Below are 16,260 nucleotides of genomic sequence, written 5' to 3' on the forward strand. Positions count from 1 at the left end.
GGTCTCTTCATCTTCTTCGTGTCCGACAGTGTTGCCGCGGCCCCAATCGAGGAGGAATCAACTTCAGAGACCAGAATCTACCCTGGTTCTCCACTTCTCCTGGTAAATCTTAACGACTTAACCTAACACTTCTTTCTTTTCTTCTCGATCTGCCCTGTTTCCCATTTATGTAGTAGTTTTCAAATTGGTTTTCCATTTCTTCTCCCCTTTTTCTGGTCTCCAGCTCCCACGGTTTTCATGTCTTTTTGGGCTCCCCACACTCTCTTTCACACACACGTACACACTTCAATGGCTTTGCTGGTTACTCTTTTCTTATTGTTATAGAAGTTACCATTAAATGTCGTTGTTTGCCCTAGAAATGTTCTGATCTGCTGCTTTTATTTTCAAACTTTTATCTCTGTCCTGCTACGAACATAGAACTGTCGAAATTGTTTGTAAAGTATTTAAGGTCTTGCTGGTTTTTTAATGTGTTATTGATTGATGGTTCTGAAAACTGATTTACTGCAAGCTTTGGGTAATTTTAATTATTTTTCTGCTTCGTATTTGAATCGACCAACTTTGGTAACAAAACCAGCGAGGAACCAAATAGGAACCGAGTACTGTGACGGAATATGAACAGAATACAGGAACCAAATAGTAACCAGATTGCTTCGGTTAGAGTATTAATTTCAGAACTGATCCAGGACTCGGTCCGGTTGTGGATCTCACTGCCAAACCCTGGAACCGAACCGAATACCGGAAACGAACTGATTTACGCCCTTAGGGCAGGCAATCATTTCAAGGGAGGTTGTGTCTGGGCGCGGGCTGCACGCGACCAGTCAGCATTCTTTTTCCCTAGGAGAGGAAGAGAATACCTTTAACCATTTAGGACTTAAAGAGTGAGTTAGAGGCTGAGCACTGCAGAAAGTACTCTCTCTCACTCTCTGCGACAACTTTTTTCTTTTGAGGGCTCTTTTGTCGCTAGTTTCAGTTTCTAACTGCCATGGCTTTGGATTTTCTTTGCTATCTACGGTTTTTTTATGCCAGATTTACTTCAATGGATCTTCATCTAGATGCTCCTCATTCGATGGGAACGACCATCATTGGAGTAACCTACAATGGAGGTGTTGTCCTCGGTGCCGATTCTAGAACAAGCACTGGTATTTATCCTATACTCGCTTTTTTCTTTCTGATATTTCAATTTTGCATTATTTCTTATATGGTTTTCTTGCATGCATGAAAGCCAACAAAAAAAATTAGTTAGGAGAAGGCTCGGTTTAGTTAAATTGAGTTTCAATTCATAGTTGCTGCTTTTGTAAATACTTTTTGGGCAAGAAATCGCTGCTTGGTCATGTAGCCCCTACACCAGCGTGAGGGCCAATGAAAACACGCGCACAAGCATAAACACAGATGGGTTTCTTTATTTCAGGAAGGAGTGGGTTGTAATCTCGTGCACTCATGTGTCTGGGCACAGGAGCCATACAACCTAGTAGCGTTCTTTTTCCCATGTTTTTTAGTGTTATCTTTCATTTTTTGTTTCCATTTTAAGTTTTCTTTTTTTTTTCTTTTGTGTTTTTAGGAATGTACGTTGCTAATCGTGCATCAGACAAAATCACACAGCTGACAGATAATGTTTACCTATGTCGCTCCGGCTCAGTAATGTTCTCAGAGTTCATTGTTTTTTTTAAAAAATTTTGTTTCTGAATGCTTGTTTTATGAGTTTATGACATCCTAGTGATTATTGATTTGTGATCATAGTTTGTTCTTGAATGTAGTTCTCTTATAATTCACTTTTATTATTGGTCTATCATAGTTGCTTCTTCCATTGAGCTTAATTTTGCTAGAAAATTGTCTAATTCGTGGTGGGTTTATAAGATACATGCCTTCTGTAAATATTCACTCAAGAATGATTTGGGGTTCTTAGGGGGCATCTATAGGATGCCCTCAAAACACTTCCACATATATATTTTATTGACCATGATGGATGGTTCTTTATAGCAATTTTTAGGATGTGTCGTATTTTCTGCATTGCTACCACAAGGAATTTGGGTTTGATGGCTTTGGGTTGTAGACAACTATATTTTTCTCTTAGTATAGTACCTTTATAATGTATAAATTTCACCAGAAAATATTGAAATAGAGCAATAGCTTGGGATATCGATACTAGTTGGTATCCAATCTGATATTCCCTGGCCGATACTGAGAGGGGAGGTGAATCAGTGTACTAAAAATCTCTTCCCACAGGCTGCAATCCCAAACTGACCTTGACTCACTAAACACACCTCAGTCTTTGAAGGTACTGTAACACTGACACTTGTGCACTCCACCGGCTGGAGCTGTCCAATTTTATTGGCTACCATTCGCATGCATTCCTACCTTCAACCAAGAGTGGTCAGGCCTATCAAGAGATGCACGTGTTGTGCACATAGTGTAGGTGGTTAATATGTGGTGTTATCGTAGTTGTCAACACAGTGTTGTCGTTGTTGTCAACACAGTGCATCACATTGCAGTCAGGTTGAGTCAACATAGCAGTAGTGGTGTGGCAAGGCAGACAGTGCCGTGGCAGCTTATGGACATGTGGCAGTATGACAGAGAGATGGCTGATCAGCATGATTTGGCAGGCACATGGTGAGTTGGTAGTACAGATGGCATCATCCTTGGCAGCCTGGCATGATGAATGTACTCACACAATACTAGGTTTACAAATTGAGATGTTTTATATAACAAAGGTTATAAATCTCGGGTTTCGACATGGTTTTGACCAGCCCAAAACTGAGATATGGTTGAAACTGGTCAAAACTTGGTACTTTTTCCTAGCCAATTCGAGACTGTGGTTTCGAGGCCCAGAAATGGTTTTTTAGGTCTGATTTTTTGTATTCAACCTATTTTTGACATTCTAAATACAATGCATGAACTATTTTCACAAAAAAAAAAACACTCAAAATGGTACTTGTGGTTGTTGACCCAAGTTTACTAGTGTACGTTGAAAGATACACTAAATCAGGTATTATAAATACTTAGTTCACATAAAGTTAAAGTACAAAGAACATTGATTAATGCATGTTATCCAAATAAAACATTAAGGTAGTCAACAGTCAACACTTACTCAATTCCATGGGGAGTTTCTTGGTGTGCCCAAACTACGAGTTGCATACCACTAAATATTTCGGAGCCGTTCCTCTAAATGTACCACATATGTATTCCATGACATGCTTTGGGCCCAAGGTTCAAAAACTTGGGTCTCGGTGCCAACTAGGACCCTTGAAAAATCGAGTCGAGTCGAGTCGAGATCTCTCCGAGTTGGTGCATTTTTTTTTTTCTCGACTCAAAGCCTCATCTTGGTGGGTTTTAGACCTAGTTTGGGTCTGAAACTTGGTATTCAACCTATTTTAGGCCATTTAAACACAATGGCACTATCAGATTTTGCAAAAACAAAGTCCAAATAGGAGTTTTAGTTAGTGGGAAAGCAGGACAAACACTTACTTATGCTAGAAACCAGGACAGACACAGGACAAACACACTTATTTATGCCTAATATCAGTTAAGTAAATGCTTTTGTATTTGTATTTCATTTACTTAAGATATTATTCATAAATAAGCAAATACCCCCCTATTTGAATCCAATAAAAATAGTTAAAAAATAAAATTCCAAAGTTTTCCAACAAGTCCAAGATTGCTTAAATCTGATTTATATTAAAAGAGTTATGTACCGGTCAAACTTAATTCGGTGTGCGTGAATGCTGTCAAAATCACTCTGAATGAAAATATATTTTTGGACATCAAAACAAATGAATATTTTACCGCACTTTTGGTTTTGAGCAATGTTTTACCATAATAAGGTTTATGGAATTTTTAGATTTGAGAAAAACCCCAGCATTAGAAAGTTGAAAATTACACCTACCGCCGAAAATCCAGTTTTTGTTTTTGAACTGGGGGGTTGATTTTTTTTTCCTTTTGGAATTTTATTTTTTAACTATTTTTATTGGATTCAAATAGGGGGTATTTGCTTATTTATAAATAATATCATAAATAAATGAAATACAAAATGATATTAGGCATAAATAAGTGTCTGTGTGTGTCTGTCTTGGTTCCTGGTATAGATAGGTGTCTGTATACCAAGAATTTCCAGCAAGATCTCGATATCTGGCACTCATATAAAGGACCTAGATGGACATTTTCCTATGTCAAACCGAGATCTCGATCGAGATCGAGATCTCGTCGAGATATTGACATTTTGAGACTCGTAGGCAGTTTCGTCTCGGGATTTGGAAAAACTGAGAAACTCGGCAAGATCTCGCGAGTTCTCGAACTATTTTTAATTGGGCCCAATTGTTCTGATAGTCCATAACTGCCCATCTATAAGCCTCATCATCAACTTGTATAAGATATCTCAACTTAGGGAAGGGCTCACTGTGATTGTAAGAAGTTGGAGCCGACACACATGGTTGAGATGGATACCCGAAGAGATTGTCGACAAAGGATGACCCAACACCTGACCCATCCCCATATCCATATGTAGCAGCAGATGTATCATGACCACTCCCATATCCAAATGAATCGGTGCTCTCGAAGGATGGTCTACCAACATGTCCACCACTATATGTTCCATATCCAACATGTGATGTTGATCCGGCGCTCTTGAAGCCACTATCATGATGTTGTGATGGATTAAGAGAGGTTCACATAAGAGAGTTGATGTAGATTGTAGATGTACCAAATGAAGCAAATATGCGAAGAAATCCACACTTTTTAGCCAACCCACTCCTTGTGTCGAAACCATCGAGATCTCTTATGTTTCAATCAAAATTTGAGAGAAATGGCAAGTTTCGATTCAAACTTGCCATTTTTAAGTGCCGGTTTGGGTTGGTTCAACTGTTTTCGACCAGTTTCGACCGAAACCAGTAGAAACTGATCGAAACCAACCGAGTTATGGTACTTTTTTAAACTCCTACCTTTACTCGTTGAGATATCTCAGTGGTTTTGGTTGGTTTCGACTGAGTTCTTTTTCGATGGCCGCAACAAGACACCCCTAGTCCTCATGTACAGACTGAAGACTCGACTGAAGCAATGTTTAAAATCTTGTTTCGTTTCGGATATTTCGGTCGAAATATTGTATTTTTCTGTAAGGTTTCGGTAGGTCATTTCGATGGGTTTTAGGCCAAGTTAAGGCCTGAAACTTCATGGAAACCCTATATTAGGCTATATAAACACATATAAATCTTCAAATTGCAAAAATAGTCACCCAAAGTGGTGTTTTGGATTTGCACCATTGATTGGCAGTATACGATCGAATCCTATTGTATAACTTAGTTAATTACACATACATTATACATACACATTGTTTAAGACTTTAAGTACTAGAGGACATAATAACTAATAAACAATTTAAACAAGTAAATTTACTTGGAAACATAAATTCAATGACTTATAAGTCATAATATTAAGTACAATAGTCAATAAGTCAATAACATCAATATCCCAAATTCCAAATACAAGTCAAGTAGTGATAAAGTGACTCAAATGTCTACTAATAATAATTACTCCGTTGTCTAGGATCGACCCCACTTATAGTCCGATGGAGCCGACGTGCATTGTTCTCCCACTGTAGGACATATGAATGCCACATCATAGTCTGGGAGAAGAAACGAGTGTAGTCATCCACAGTTGCCATGTAAATAGCATCATCAACAACTGTGTTTCTCTGGTGAATCGAATCGGCTCCTGCTGCTCTTCTACCGCATACTGCTCTCGAATTCCCTCATATGCCTCACCAACACAACCACCACCACCACCACCACATCATTACCTCCATCATCATCATCTCTACGACTACTAGTGTTCTTCAAGTGCTTCCGGCGTGGATGCGGCAAAGATTCAAAGGCCGGTTCAAAAATCACCAAAGAGAAGTGAAGGAGGAAGAAATGGGTGCAAGAAAATGAAAAAAGCAAGCCTTGTGTGCTCTTGGTCGACCGAGACTCACGAGATTTTGACATTTTATAACTTGGGTTTGTAACATCTTGTCGATATTTCGGCGAGATGTCACAAAGTACCGAAATCTCGACGGAGTTATTGTATGTTTTCATTTCGAAGTGGTGTTTCGTTTTAGTTAGACCGAGATACTTGAGATTCTCGAAATCTCGATCGAGTTTTAACGAGTTTTTGTACTATGGACTGAAGAAGTCCTTATTAAAGAAAATCCGGGTGAAATCGAGAATGATGACATTGCTGCAAAATTCAGCCATGTTAGTGAACCTGAGATCAAAGAAGTCAGCCCCGAACTTGCCCCAATTATCATTGAAGACTTCCTTTTGAAATGGCTGATCCTACTAGTCAAATTTGTGTTGATAGTATGCTTGAGACATTGCCTGTCAATGATACACTACAACTTAAAGAGGCTGAACCTGAAAGTGACAACCTAATCCCATTGAAAGTTTGTGACACTTGTGGAAGTGTGGCATGGGACGAGTTGATTTTTCTATGTAGCAAGTGCAACCAGGGAACAAAGCACATTTACTGTATGCACCTGACTTTTGTTGACACACCGTCAAAAGATTGAATGTGTGAAAGATGCAAGCCCCGGTTGAATGAGAACCACATGCTAGTCCTTTCTGAGCTTAATAAAACTTGTGGACGAGTTTCTTCTAAAAAGGTGAGAGTTGATGGAGGGCCATCAACAGCCACAGGCAAGCCCATCCCAAACCCAATAAAGTACTCCACAAGGTACCAGCTTAGACCCAGGCCTAGGCCCAGGCCCAAGCCTCCTTGGCCCCTTGACTAAGCCTGCAGCCCAGGAGAACCAGACCAAGCCCAGACCTTGCATGGGATATTTTTGTAAGGGTCAATGTTGGCCCAACTTTATTTAGTCTTTGTCTTTTCATTTCTTGAGTCTTTTCGTATTCCCTAGGTAGTTAATTAGCCTTTTTATTTTGCTAGGAAGTTTAATTAGTCCTTTTGTTTGTAGAGTAACTTTTCGTATTCCTAATCTAAGTCTTTTAAATTTTCAAGTCTCTTTGTATTTAATGTCATTGGTAACTACCCCCTCTTTTTTAGAATTGATGAGTAGGATTGTAATTAAGATGGCTTCAGTCATCTTGTCTATAAATACAAATCATGGGGAGGGTTCTCAAAACATCCAAAAAAAAAAAAAAAAAAACTCTCTTGTGAGAACATCAAGTGAACTTAGGTGAGACTCCTACAGCGGGATCAGGATGGGATTCCGACCGTTGGCAACCAGTGGGACTCTGGGCTGCACCTATCCAACTATTTATCTTCATTTTCAACTATCATCATCACCATCGACATCTTACAATCTGAACTCTCTTCAACAGCTACAAAATATTTTTGGATCTGTCCATAATCGGGTTCGTTATTCTCCACCAGACGGATCCTGGCTGATTGACATCTAGTTTTGCATCACTTCTCCCCCCTTCTTCTTCTTATGCGATTTTCCCTCTCTCCTGCAACTTCTTTCCTACTGGCGCTCCACCAATTGATGGCATCAGCAAGAATCACCCAAAGTTTTGTACCCCGTAGGAAATCCAAAAGAAAATCTTTTGCAATGATCCAAGAAAATCGTTTCTGTCCATACCTCACAAGTGATCTACAATGACTTGGTTTGGAACAGATTGAACATCATCCCAATCAAAGAGAACTAGAGCTTGGGAATGATTACTCTTTGAGATCTCCATATTCTGTCATCATCAAAACATTTCTCAATTCAAACCCCTTAAAAAATGGATAACTGTGCATATTAGTATAGTCCCATTTGTTAAGATGCCATCTGCGAATAGGAGACAGCACTGAGATTCAGCTTCTTTCGTACAACTGGTCACGAAGGAATCCTTATTAGTAGCTAAGCTAAATAGCATTGGTTGTAGGTCAATCAGCTGTGGCCAGCAGAAGACAAGTGTTGCGAGGAAAATGTTTAAGTTCCTTCTCAACGTGAATGTGTGCTGCTGTTTATATTCCCTTTCAGAAACCTACCGTCCACAGGAAAACTTTCCCCCTCATTTTGCCTGTCAATATTTTGCTGCTATGTCAATTTCCAGAGACTTTACAACAAACTATCAGTCGCTTACGAAGCATGGGATGCTTTATATAACAAGTTGTTTTCTCATATTTGGTTGACAAAGATGGATTTTCCGTCATGGTATTCTCCAGGGTGGGACATTTTGTGCCCCGTTGCTGAATGGGGTTAGGTGATTCAATATTTTACACAATTCTGTTCTCAGCTTTAATTGGACAATTGTGAAATGGTTCTTACAGTGTTGCATTTTTGTGTAATTTTCTGCTTTATCTATATGTGAAATCTATTAATATTGCTTTGTATCAGCAAAGCATTCATATGTTTTAGTTTTGAAGTAGCAAATGAAAATTCTACCAAAAAAAAAAGAAGTAGCAAATGAAAGGTAGTCTACTCTTTGAGCCTTGCCATTTATAGTACAGCTTTATCTAACTCTCTATCCATAGGATTCTTCTATCTTTTATTTTGATCTGGAATTTCTTATTGTTAATGTTTTTCTGTTAATTGTCTTCTTGTTTCCAATGGCACATATTCCAATGTGAAGTCATTTATTTTCTTATCGTATTTGGTGGATTAAGAAACAATGCTCAATTGTTTGCTTTTCTGCTCATAAATCATTTGCAGGCTGCAGATTCTCAAATTGTCTCTGATTATGTTCGTTACTTTCTTCATCAACACATGTGAGCAAATTTAAGTTTTTTCCTGTGGCAATTAATTATTTCTTCAATGAATTGGGACTGCGAACAGGAGAAGGATTTGATTGGACCCAGTTGATCAAATTCATGGTTGTGTGTATGCATATAAGTATCTTTTATGTATGGGTTTTAGGATTTCATAAATCTTATGCACATATACCTGTATATTATTACATGACTTACAGTTTGGCATCTTTCAGCACACATGTAAATATATTTATTATTATGATATATTTTTTCCTGAATGATTTGGGCAAATGGACAGCGTCAGACATGCCAAGCCCCCAAAATCCAGAAAGAGGTCCATTAGTTATGGAAATCTCCAACATAGGTCATTTGGGTTCCTTGGTTTTTTTTTTTTTCAGATAATGATTCAGGCAGAGGCATTAAAACTCCTCGATTAATTCAGGTACAGCAATTATTAGGAAATAATCGAGTTAGAGCTGTAGCTATGAGTGCTACAGATGGCTTGATGAGGGGAATGTAAGTGATTGACATGGGAGCTCCTCTAAGTGTTCCAGTTGGTGGAGCGACTCTTGGACGAATTTTCAATGTTCTTGGAGAACCTGTTGACAATTTTGGTCCTGTAGATACCCGCACAACATCTCCTATTCATAGATCCGCGCCTGCCTTTATACAGTTAGATACCAACTTGATTAGTCCAAATTCAAAGCCCAATTGAGTTATATGGTTCATGGGTTAGTTGTTCTTAGGTTTTTATTGAAATGGGACAAATTTATAAGCCCAAGGGTTGAGTCTTATATGGATTAGTTTTAGTTTCTATTTTTCAGTCCAAGAATTTTCTAAAGTTATTACCAGGTAAATAAAATCTCAATAATAATATCCAACCTCCCTCTCATTGTAGCAAATAATCTCCAAGCAATTATCAACCTTCAAAGAAGTTCAAATCCCAAACTGATGCAAACTAGGCCCACCAAAGCAATAAATTTGCAAATATACTATACCGATGGCAATATATAGGCCCAATGGCAAATTTTAAATAAATAAAGCAATCTTGGGTTCAAAATCCAATTATTGACCATATTTATGGGCCCACCAAGCAAGATAAGTCTTAAATCAAGAGCTTAGTGGCAAAACAATAAATATAGCAAAGTAGCAAAGGGGCTGGGTTGGAATGGCAGAATTGTAAATATCTCAAAGTTGGGAAGGGAATTGCATGACTGTAATTAACCAATCAGAGGAGTGTCACTTGATAGATTAAAGGAAAGGATACAAGGGGAATTATCAATTAGTAACTAGGGATAAACTTGGAAGGGGAAATAAAATAAGGACCAAGGTTTTGAGTATGGGTATCGGGTATCGTATCGGTCGGGTGATTTTAAGAGACATATCGTATCGTATCATATCGGAGATACGTATCGATCAGTACAGAAACACATGAAAATGATCAAAATACACATGGAAATACACTTTTGGACATAAAAAACAATATAAACAAGCAATATATGTCATATATTATGCATATACACTAAGAATTGTGAATAATGTATAACCAGACAAGTGCGGTACCTGGAAATTATTATAAAAGATGAGATTTCTTACATGTTGTAATCGTCTATAGCCATGAAGAGTATTGGATGATGCAAAGGATGATGTTGTAGCACTCCTTGATTCATTTTTTAGTCCAAAAGTTTGAAAAACCAAGATTAAACACAAGATTTTAGTCTCTTGTTTGAGAGTTTTCCTTCATGTTTTTGTTAGGATAGCAGTTGTATCGAGTTTATGAGTGAAAATGGCTTTTTTAATTCGCCAAAAAAAAAGGTTTTTTACATATCGATACGTATTAAATGACCTACAGAACCTTTTACTGGACATATCGATATGTATCGGTCGTATCGTATCGTACCGGCCCATAGCGGTTGATACATTTCAATACAATCCGAGACATTTCATTTTGTTTTTTTAAAAAAGACGTATCGGTACTGACCGATACCAATACGTATCAGCCGATACGATACGATATGTACTGATACTTTAAACCATGATACCAAGAAAGACACCTTCAACTCCATCAATCGAAGCGATCGAACCACACTGCAGCAGCGACAATGACAAGTTCGATCAGCATATAACTTTTCCAGCCTTGCAATGACAGCAGTAGCAGTGGATAAGAGATTCAGCAGATGCCATCAGCAAATCAACACGATAGCAGAACTGAAAACCAGAAATCTTCAACTTGGTACCAGAAATTGATGGGAAGAGAACTCGATAGGAGTTTCAGCAGCAGCCTTCAACAATCGAAGGACACCAGCAAACAGATACGAAAACCTTCGCAACCTTCTTTTTTGTTTTTCCCTCAGACTAGCAGAGACCTTCCCTCTTCGTAGTTCTCAGTAGCAGAATTTTTTTTTTTCTTCTTCTTCTTCATCGCTCTGATACCATGTGACGAAACCTCAAACTACCAACCAGAATTTGAAGAAGATTAGAGATGAGAAAACAAAGAATGGGAGAACTGTGCGATAGATTCAGAATGATCTACGGATCTACCGCCAGCGCCTTTATTTACATTAATCAAACTGAAATATAACAGCAATAGGAATAGAAATCCGAGTATCTTAGTCCAACTCTTAACTCTTAACTCTTAACTCTTAACTCTTAACTCTTAACTCTTAACTCTTAACTCTAAACTCTAACTCTTAACTCTTAACTCTAACTTCAGTACCAGACTAACTAGGAAGATAAAAGGGAAACTAAAGATATAAACCAACTATATCACGTTGGGACAAACCCCAATTGTGACACATATCTTAACAAATAGCAAGGTTCAAGATGAGTCAATTGTATGACTAACCGAGAGAAACATATACATGTGTATGCAAATAACTATTCAGCTGTATCATAGATTCATAGCAAGGTTCAAGATTTTGGTTTCAATTGGGATTTCGACTCTGGTTGAAACAGAAATATACCACCAAAAAGTGATTGAAATGACCAAAATATACCACCGAAATGGCCAAAATGGAGCTGATATATGGTCCATTTCGGGGGAAAACGGAAACATTGAAGGCCCCTCTATTTTGCATGACATTTTGTTTCGACAAGGGTCGAAACCAAAATATGCCGTTGAAATTTTGGTCTAAATTTTGAACTATGACTCACAGTTCATGTTTGTAAAACGTGTCTGTGCATTGGCATTTAAGGTGGTTTAGAAACCCCCTCCCCTTAGCCGAGGGTTAGAGAATGCCACCTCCCTCCCCCTTCTTCCCTAACCCGAAAGAAAATATTCACCCTTTTTGGAAAAAAGATCCCTTTTCTCCCTGCTCAATTAGTGGTTACGCAGAATGTCTGTGGTCTTGTCAATCTTTGAATGGTCCAGATTCTGAGTGTTAGGGATATCAGAATCAACTCATTCTGCTGGAGAGGTCACTGTTGATAGATGTTGTCATAGGTAGTAGCATTTTTTTTTGGGTTAGGGGTGTTTGGTTTTCTCTCTGAAGTAGGACCTTGTAGTGATTAGTTGAAGAACGATGAAGAAGCTGTTGGACTGGCCTTCCTTTCCTACAAAATAGTTTGTTAAATGTGGTACTTATAATTTTGGACTGTTTGGTGGTATTCTCACGATACCTGGCAACTCCTGTTCTAGGTTTAGTTGTCACCTTCAGCCTTTTATATCTCCTTTGTCCCTTCCTTTTTTTTAATTTTTTGAGAGATGCTGTCAAAGCTTAAACTAATGACAAATTCAGTGAATAGATACGTTGTGCAATTGCATGTTCTGATAATGTGTTACATTGTATGATAGGGATTGTTTTTCCTTATGAAGTGGACAGGGAAGCTATTTCTCGCCTGGTGGGTAAACCCGCCACATGGAAGTTTGTTTGTTACTCAAACTTTGAGGACATTTTGTCCACCTCATCTTCTACCCATTAGTCAGTTTTCCCAATCAGAATTCAAAATGTGTCAGAATTGGTTGATAAGTCCAGTTTTAATGAACAAATTGGACGGAATAAAAATGCTGGGAGAAGAGAAGAGTCATATACATGGGTTAATAATAGGTGCCAGTTGGGAACAAATTTTTCATTTTGCCAGTCTGGAGGACATCTCTCACGAATCCAACTATATGAGATTGCTTGAGTTAGTGAACTGTTCGTTCTTCATTTCAATATGTTTAGTTTGGCATGTTAGTTAGACACCAAGTTTATGTAGTTCCGTTTTAAACCTGTATATTTACTGACTCTGACGTGCTGTCCTTTGGTTCAGAATACAACTTGGGCAGCCTGCGACTGTCAAAGTCGCTGCAAATCTAGTCAGGCTTTTGTCATACAACAACAAGGTTTGGCTAAACTGCCCTTTGAGTTTGTATCTTATGTAATTGACGTGTGGACCTCAACTATATACTGGAAGATAATTGTAATCCTTTCTGTTCGGCGAATTTAATCAACTTATGGATGTCCAGAAACAGAGATGCAATGATACAAAAGGATTCCTTAACATAGAGGACAAAGCTTAAGGAATAAAAACTATTATCTATCTTCTCCAGTCTCAGCAAATATTTTAGAACTCTTCTCATAGATTCTCTCACGTACAGTTTTGGCTACTGTAACCTAAAGGTTTAATCCTTGAACAATGAACCTCTGACCTTGAAATAGGTTTCCAATAGTCTTCTGGCAGAATTTTCTCCTCTTAGTGAATGTTTTTTGGATGGAATACCTTTCAACGTTCTAAAAGTCTAAGATATATATTTACCCCCTTTAATATTTAATATATATATATATTTTGTTTTTCTACCTTGGGAGAGAGTTCAGGGAATTAAGAGTAAAAATGCCTTCAACCTTCAAAATACCTGTAGGTTAATAATTAGTGAAGTTTTTAAATGATACAATTAAATTTTCAAGTTTCCCCAAATGCATCCATTTCGTAAATTTGAATTACTTTGTTCTGTCACATGAGTTTTCGTAAATGAAATAATTTCTTTGTTGTCTGCTTCTCTGCTAGCGTCATAACTCTGCTGTCATTTCTTTTGGTAAATAAAAAGGCTTTTTTTTGATAGATAAAAGGATTTCTTGGTTGCTTGTGCTGTTTTTGCTTTCATATAGACCGATTAGTCGAAGTGTCTTGTGGCTTGAAGTACCGGAAGTTAATTTAATCTGTAGAAATTCAGTTACGTGTTCCTTCTTTCTTCTTCTCTAATCTTCTCTTGCATCTATGGTTCCTTGGAAGTGTTGTTTTTGTTCTTTCAAAACTCTCAAACTGAAGCCTATTATTCCATCTCATCTCAAATGCTAGTTTAACCCTCTAAAACTACGTCTACTGAATCTTGTAAGTTACTATTATTCGTGAACTTTCGATATCTCTTTCTATGGAACATCCTAACCAATTACTCCCAAACTTCAACTGCAGCCTGTCTATATCTAAAGTAGCTCTCTTGGCTATAGTTTTCATAAATCTATCCTTCTGGAGCCCGTTTGTTTGCTTGATAAAAGTGGGATAGGCTAAAAGGGGTGGAAAAATTGTACTATTTTCCCACAAATACCAAGGATGTGTGTGTTTGGATACATGGGGTGGGAAACTTCCATACAAGCTCACTAAATGCATTTATTCTTGTATGGTAAGGTGGCACCCCTCTTTTTCCCACCCCATTCACTTTTGGTAGGACTTTGGCATTATTCATGGAAAAGTTACTTGTTAGTTTATCTCTCTCCTCTTCCTATTTCCTTTCTTTTCCATGGAATCCCACCCCATGTTCATTTCCTCTCTCCTACTAAATCCCACCACACTACAAAATGGTTATTCAATTATTTCCTTTCCTTTCCTTGTCAACCCAACCCACAACATGTGGTACCCACCCTCTCAAGTTTCCCACCCCTTTTTATCCGGCGAACAAACGGGGCCCTAGTGTTTCTCTTGCTTGCTGGATTGTAATGCCAGAAATGGTAGACCAAGTGTTTGATAATTCTTCCCATACAACTCCCTTTAAGTTTGTAGTTCTGCTACATATCTATTCCTGAAACCTCTTATCCCCCCTACAAGCTTTATTAGCTTCAATATTGTCCTCTCAAAAACTTATGGCTAGCCATTCTATTATATCCAATGAGGTACCCTACTGAAGAGTTGAGAAGAATCTGGACTCGCTCTTTTAATCTGTCAGGTTGGATTTTATGCATATTCTTCTTAAAACTCTTGCTTTCTTGTTACACTCTGTGCTCATCATCCTCTTATTAAAGGAGAAGGTTGGATGTTCCTTCGTATTTGTGACAGGTCACTTGCGGGAGCCCGTCCAAACGCTAAAACATCCCATATTTTAATTTCTATATCAGCTGTGGACATAGGTTGGTTCCACCCCGTTTTTGTTGGAGGGGTTATTGGAATGCTATAATGAGAAATTGCATTTATTTTTATGTGTTTTGTGTCCATCACTTTACACTAAGCTCTGCAGTCCCAATCTACGTCTCCAATTTACTTTTTCTTTGTCTGATGATATTGGCAGAATATGCTACAAACTGGCCTGATTGTTGGTGGATGGGACCGGTATGAAGGAGGTAAAATTTATTCCGTGCCTCTTGGTGGGACAATTTTGGAGCAACCTTTCTCAATTGGAGGTATGCCATTTGTACCTGGTTTGAAGAGAAGATTTTGTTGAAAAAGTAGTTCTTAAATGAGATACTAGTAAATTCACTTTATTTGAATGAACAAGTGAAAGGGGGTTGGAAAAACATAATTGTTATAATGAAAGGTAGCCAAACACGGGAAAAAAATGAAATTAATGGAGGGGAGAATGTAGATGAATACTTACCACATGTACCCCTATGGAGTATAAGACCCAGTTTTTCACAAGCCTCTGCTTAGTCTCTTAACATTTCTGTAAAATGGGTCCATATCCTGTACTAAGTTAGTGCTTACCGTGAAATTATGGTCCAAGAATTTTTAGTCTGTTTGGATGTAAAATGTTTGCATTCACGTTGGACAGAATAAAATTTCAGTAAGATAGAAAGGGCGTACCCAGTGCATGAGGCTCCAGTCAGTTTGGGGTCTGGGAAGGGTCAAAATGTATGCAACCTTACCCCCGCTTTGCGGAGATGCTGTTTCCCGGCTCGATAATATTTCAAATTATTAAAACAGTGCTTCTCCATTTTAATTCTTAATGTGTTCAGCTATAGTTTAGTTCTTGTTCGCTTGATTGGTTAATTTCCTTCCCAACAAAGAAGATAGCCATCAAAACTGTTATGGGATTTTCTTTTTTCTACATTCACAAACAAGTTAATGGATATGACAGAAAAATTACTTGCCAAAAGAAAAATTAAGGCAGGAGAAACCCAGTGGTATGTATTTGTGAAGAGATTGCCAGAAGAGGCACTAATGCCCATTGAAGTTCTAGTTATTTTTATAAAAATAACACTACCAAGGAGAAGAGAGGACCCAGGTTATAGAAATAATAGTATGTGTTATGTGATTTTACATTTAACTGGCCTATATTGGGCTCTATGCTTAATTTATACATTTTTTTACAACTATGTGAAGTTGAATCTGAAGCCTGAACCACTATGGACCTAGCACCACATGCATGATATTTGGGCCAATTACCACATCCAATTCCAATCCTTCAAC

At 38.0% G+C, this 16,260-nt stretch overlaps 1 protein-coding gene and 2 long non-coding RNA genes across 3 annotated transcripts in view; 1 reads left to right on the forward strand and 2 right to left on the reverse strand.

Annotated features, from left to right (window-relative positions):
* LOC122646856 lies at positions 1-1,132 on the reverse strand. The gene is made up of 2 exons (XR_006330708.1): positions 1,011-1,132; positions 1-99 (listed from the first exon to the last, which is right to left on the reverse strand). It is a non-coding gene; the product is annotated as an uncharacterized LOC122646856 (long non-coding RNA).
* Positions 980-16,260, forward strand: part of LOC122646855 (proteasome subunit beta type-6-like) — a 27,965-nt gene continuing 12,684 nt past the window's right edge. The window contains exons 1-5 of the mRNA XM_043840468.1: positions 980-1,139; positions 1,559-1,635; positions 8,627-8,682; positions 12,916-12,988; positions 15,143-15,254. Of these exons, the coding sequence (XP_043696403.1) occupies positions 983-1,139; positions 1,559-1,635; positions 8,627-8,682; positions 12,916-12,988; positions 15,143-15,254 (475 nt within the window). The 5' untranslated portion in view covers positions 980-982. The remainder of the gene's footprint in view (positions 1,140-1,558; positions 1,636-8,626; positions 8,683-12,915; positions 12,989-15,142; positions 15,255-16,260) is intronic.
* LOC122646857 overlaps positions 9,213-16,260 on the reverse strand; it is a 19,931-nt gene continuing 12,883 nt past the window's right edge. Inside the window, exon 3 of the long non-coding RNA XR_006330709.1 lies at positions 9,213-9,348. This is a non-coding gene — a long non-coding RNA (uncharacterized LOC122646857). The remainder of the gene's footprint in view (positions 9,349-16,260) is intronic.

This window comes from Telopea speciosissima, chromosome 11, assembly GCF_018873765.1.
Source record: "Telopea speciosissima isolate NSW1024214 ecotype Mountain lineage chromosome 11, Tspe_v1, whole genome shotgun sequence".
NCBI lineage: Eukaryota > Viridiplantae > Streptophyta > Magnoliopsida > Proteales > Proteaceae > Telopea > Telopea speciosissima.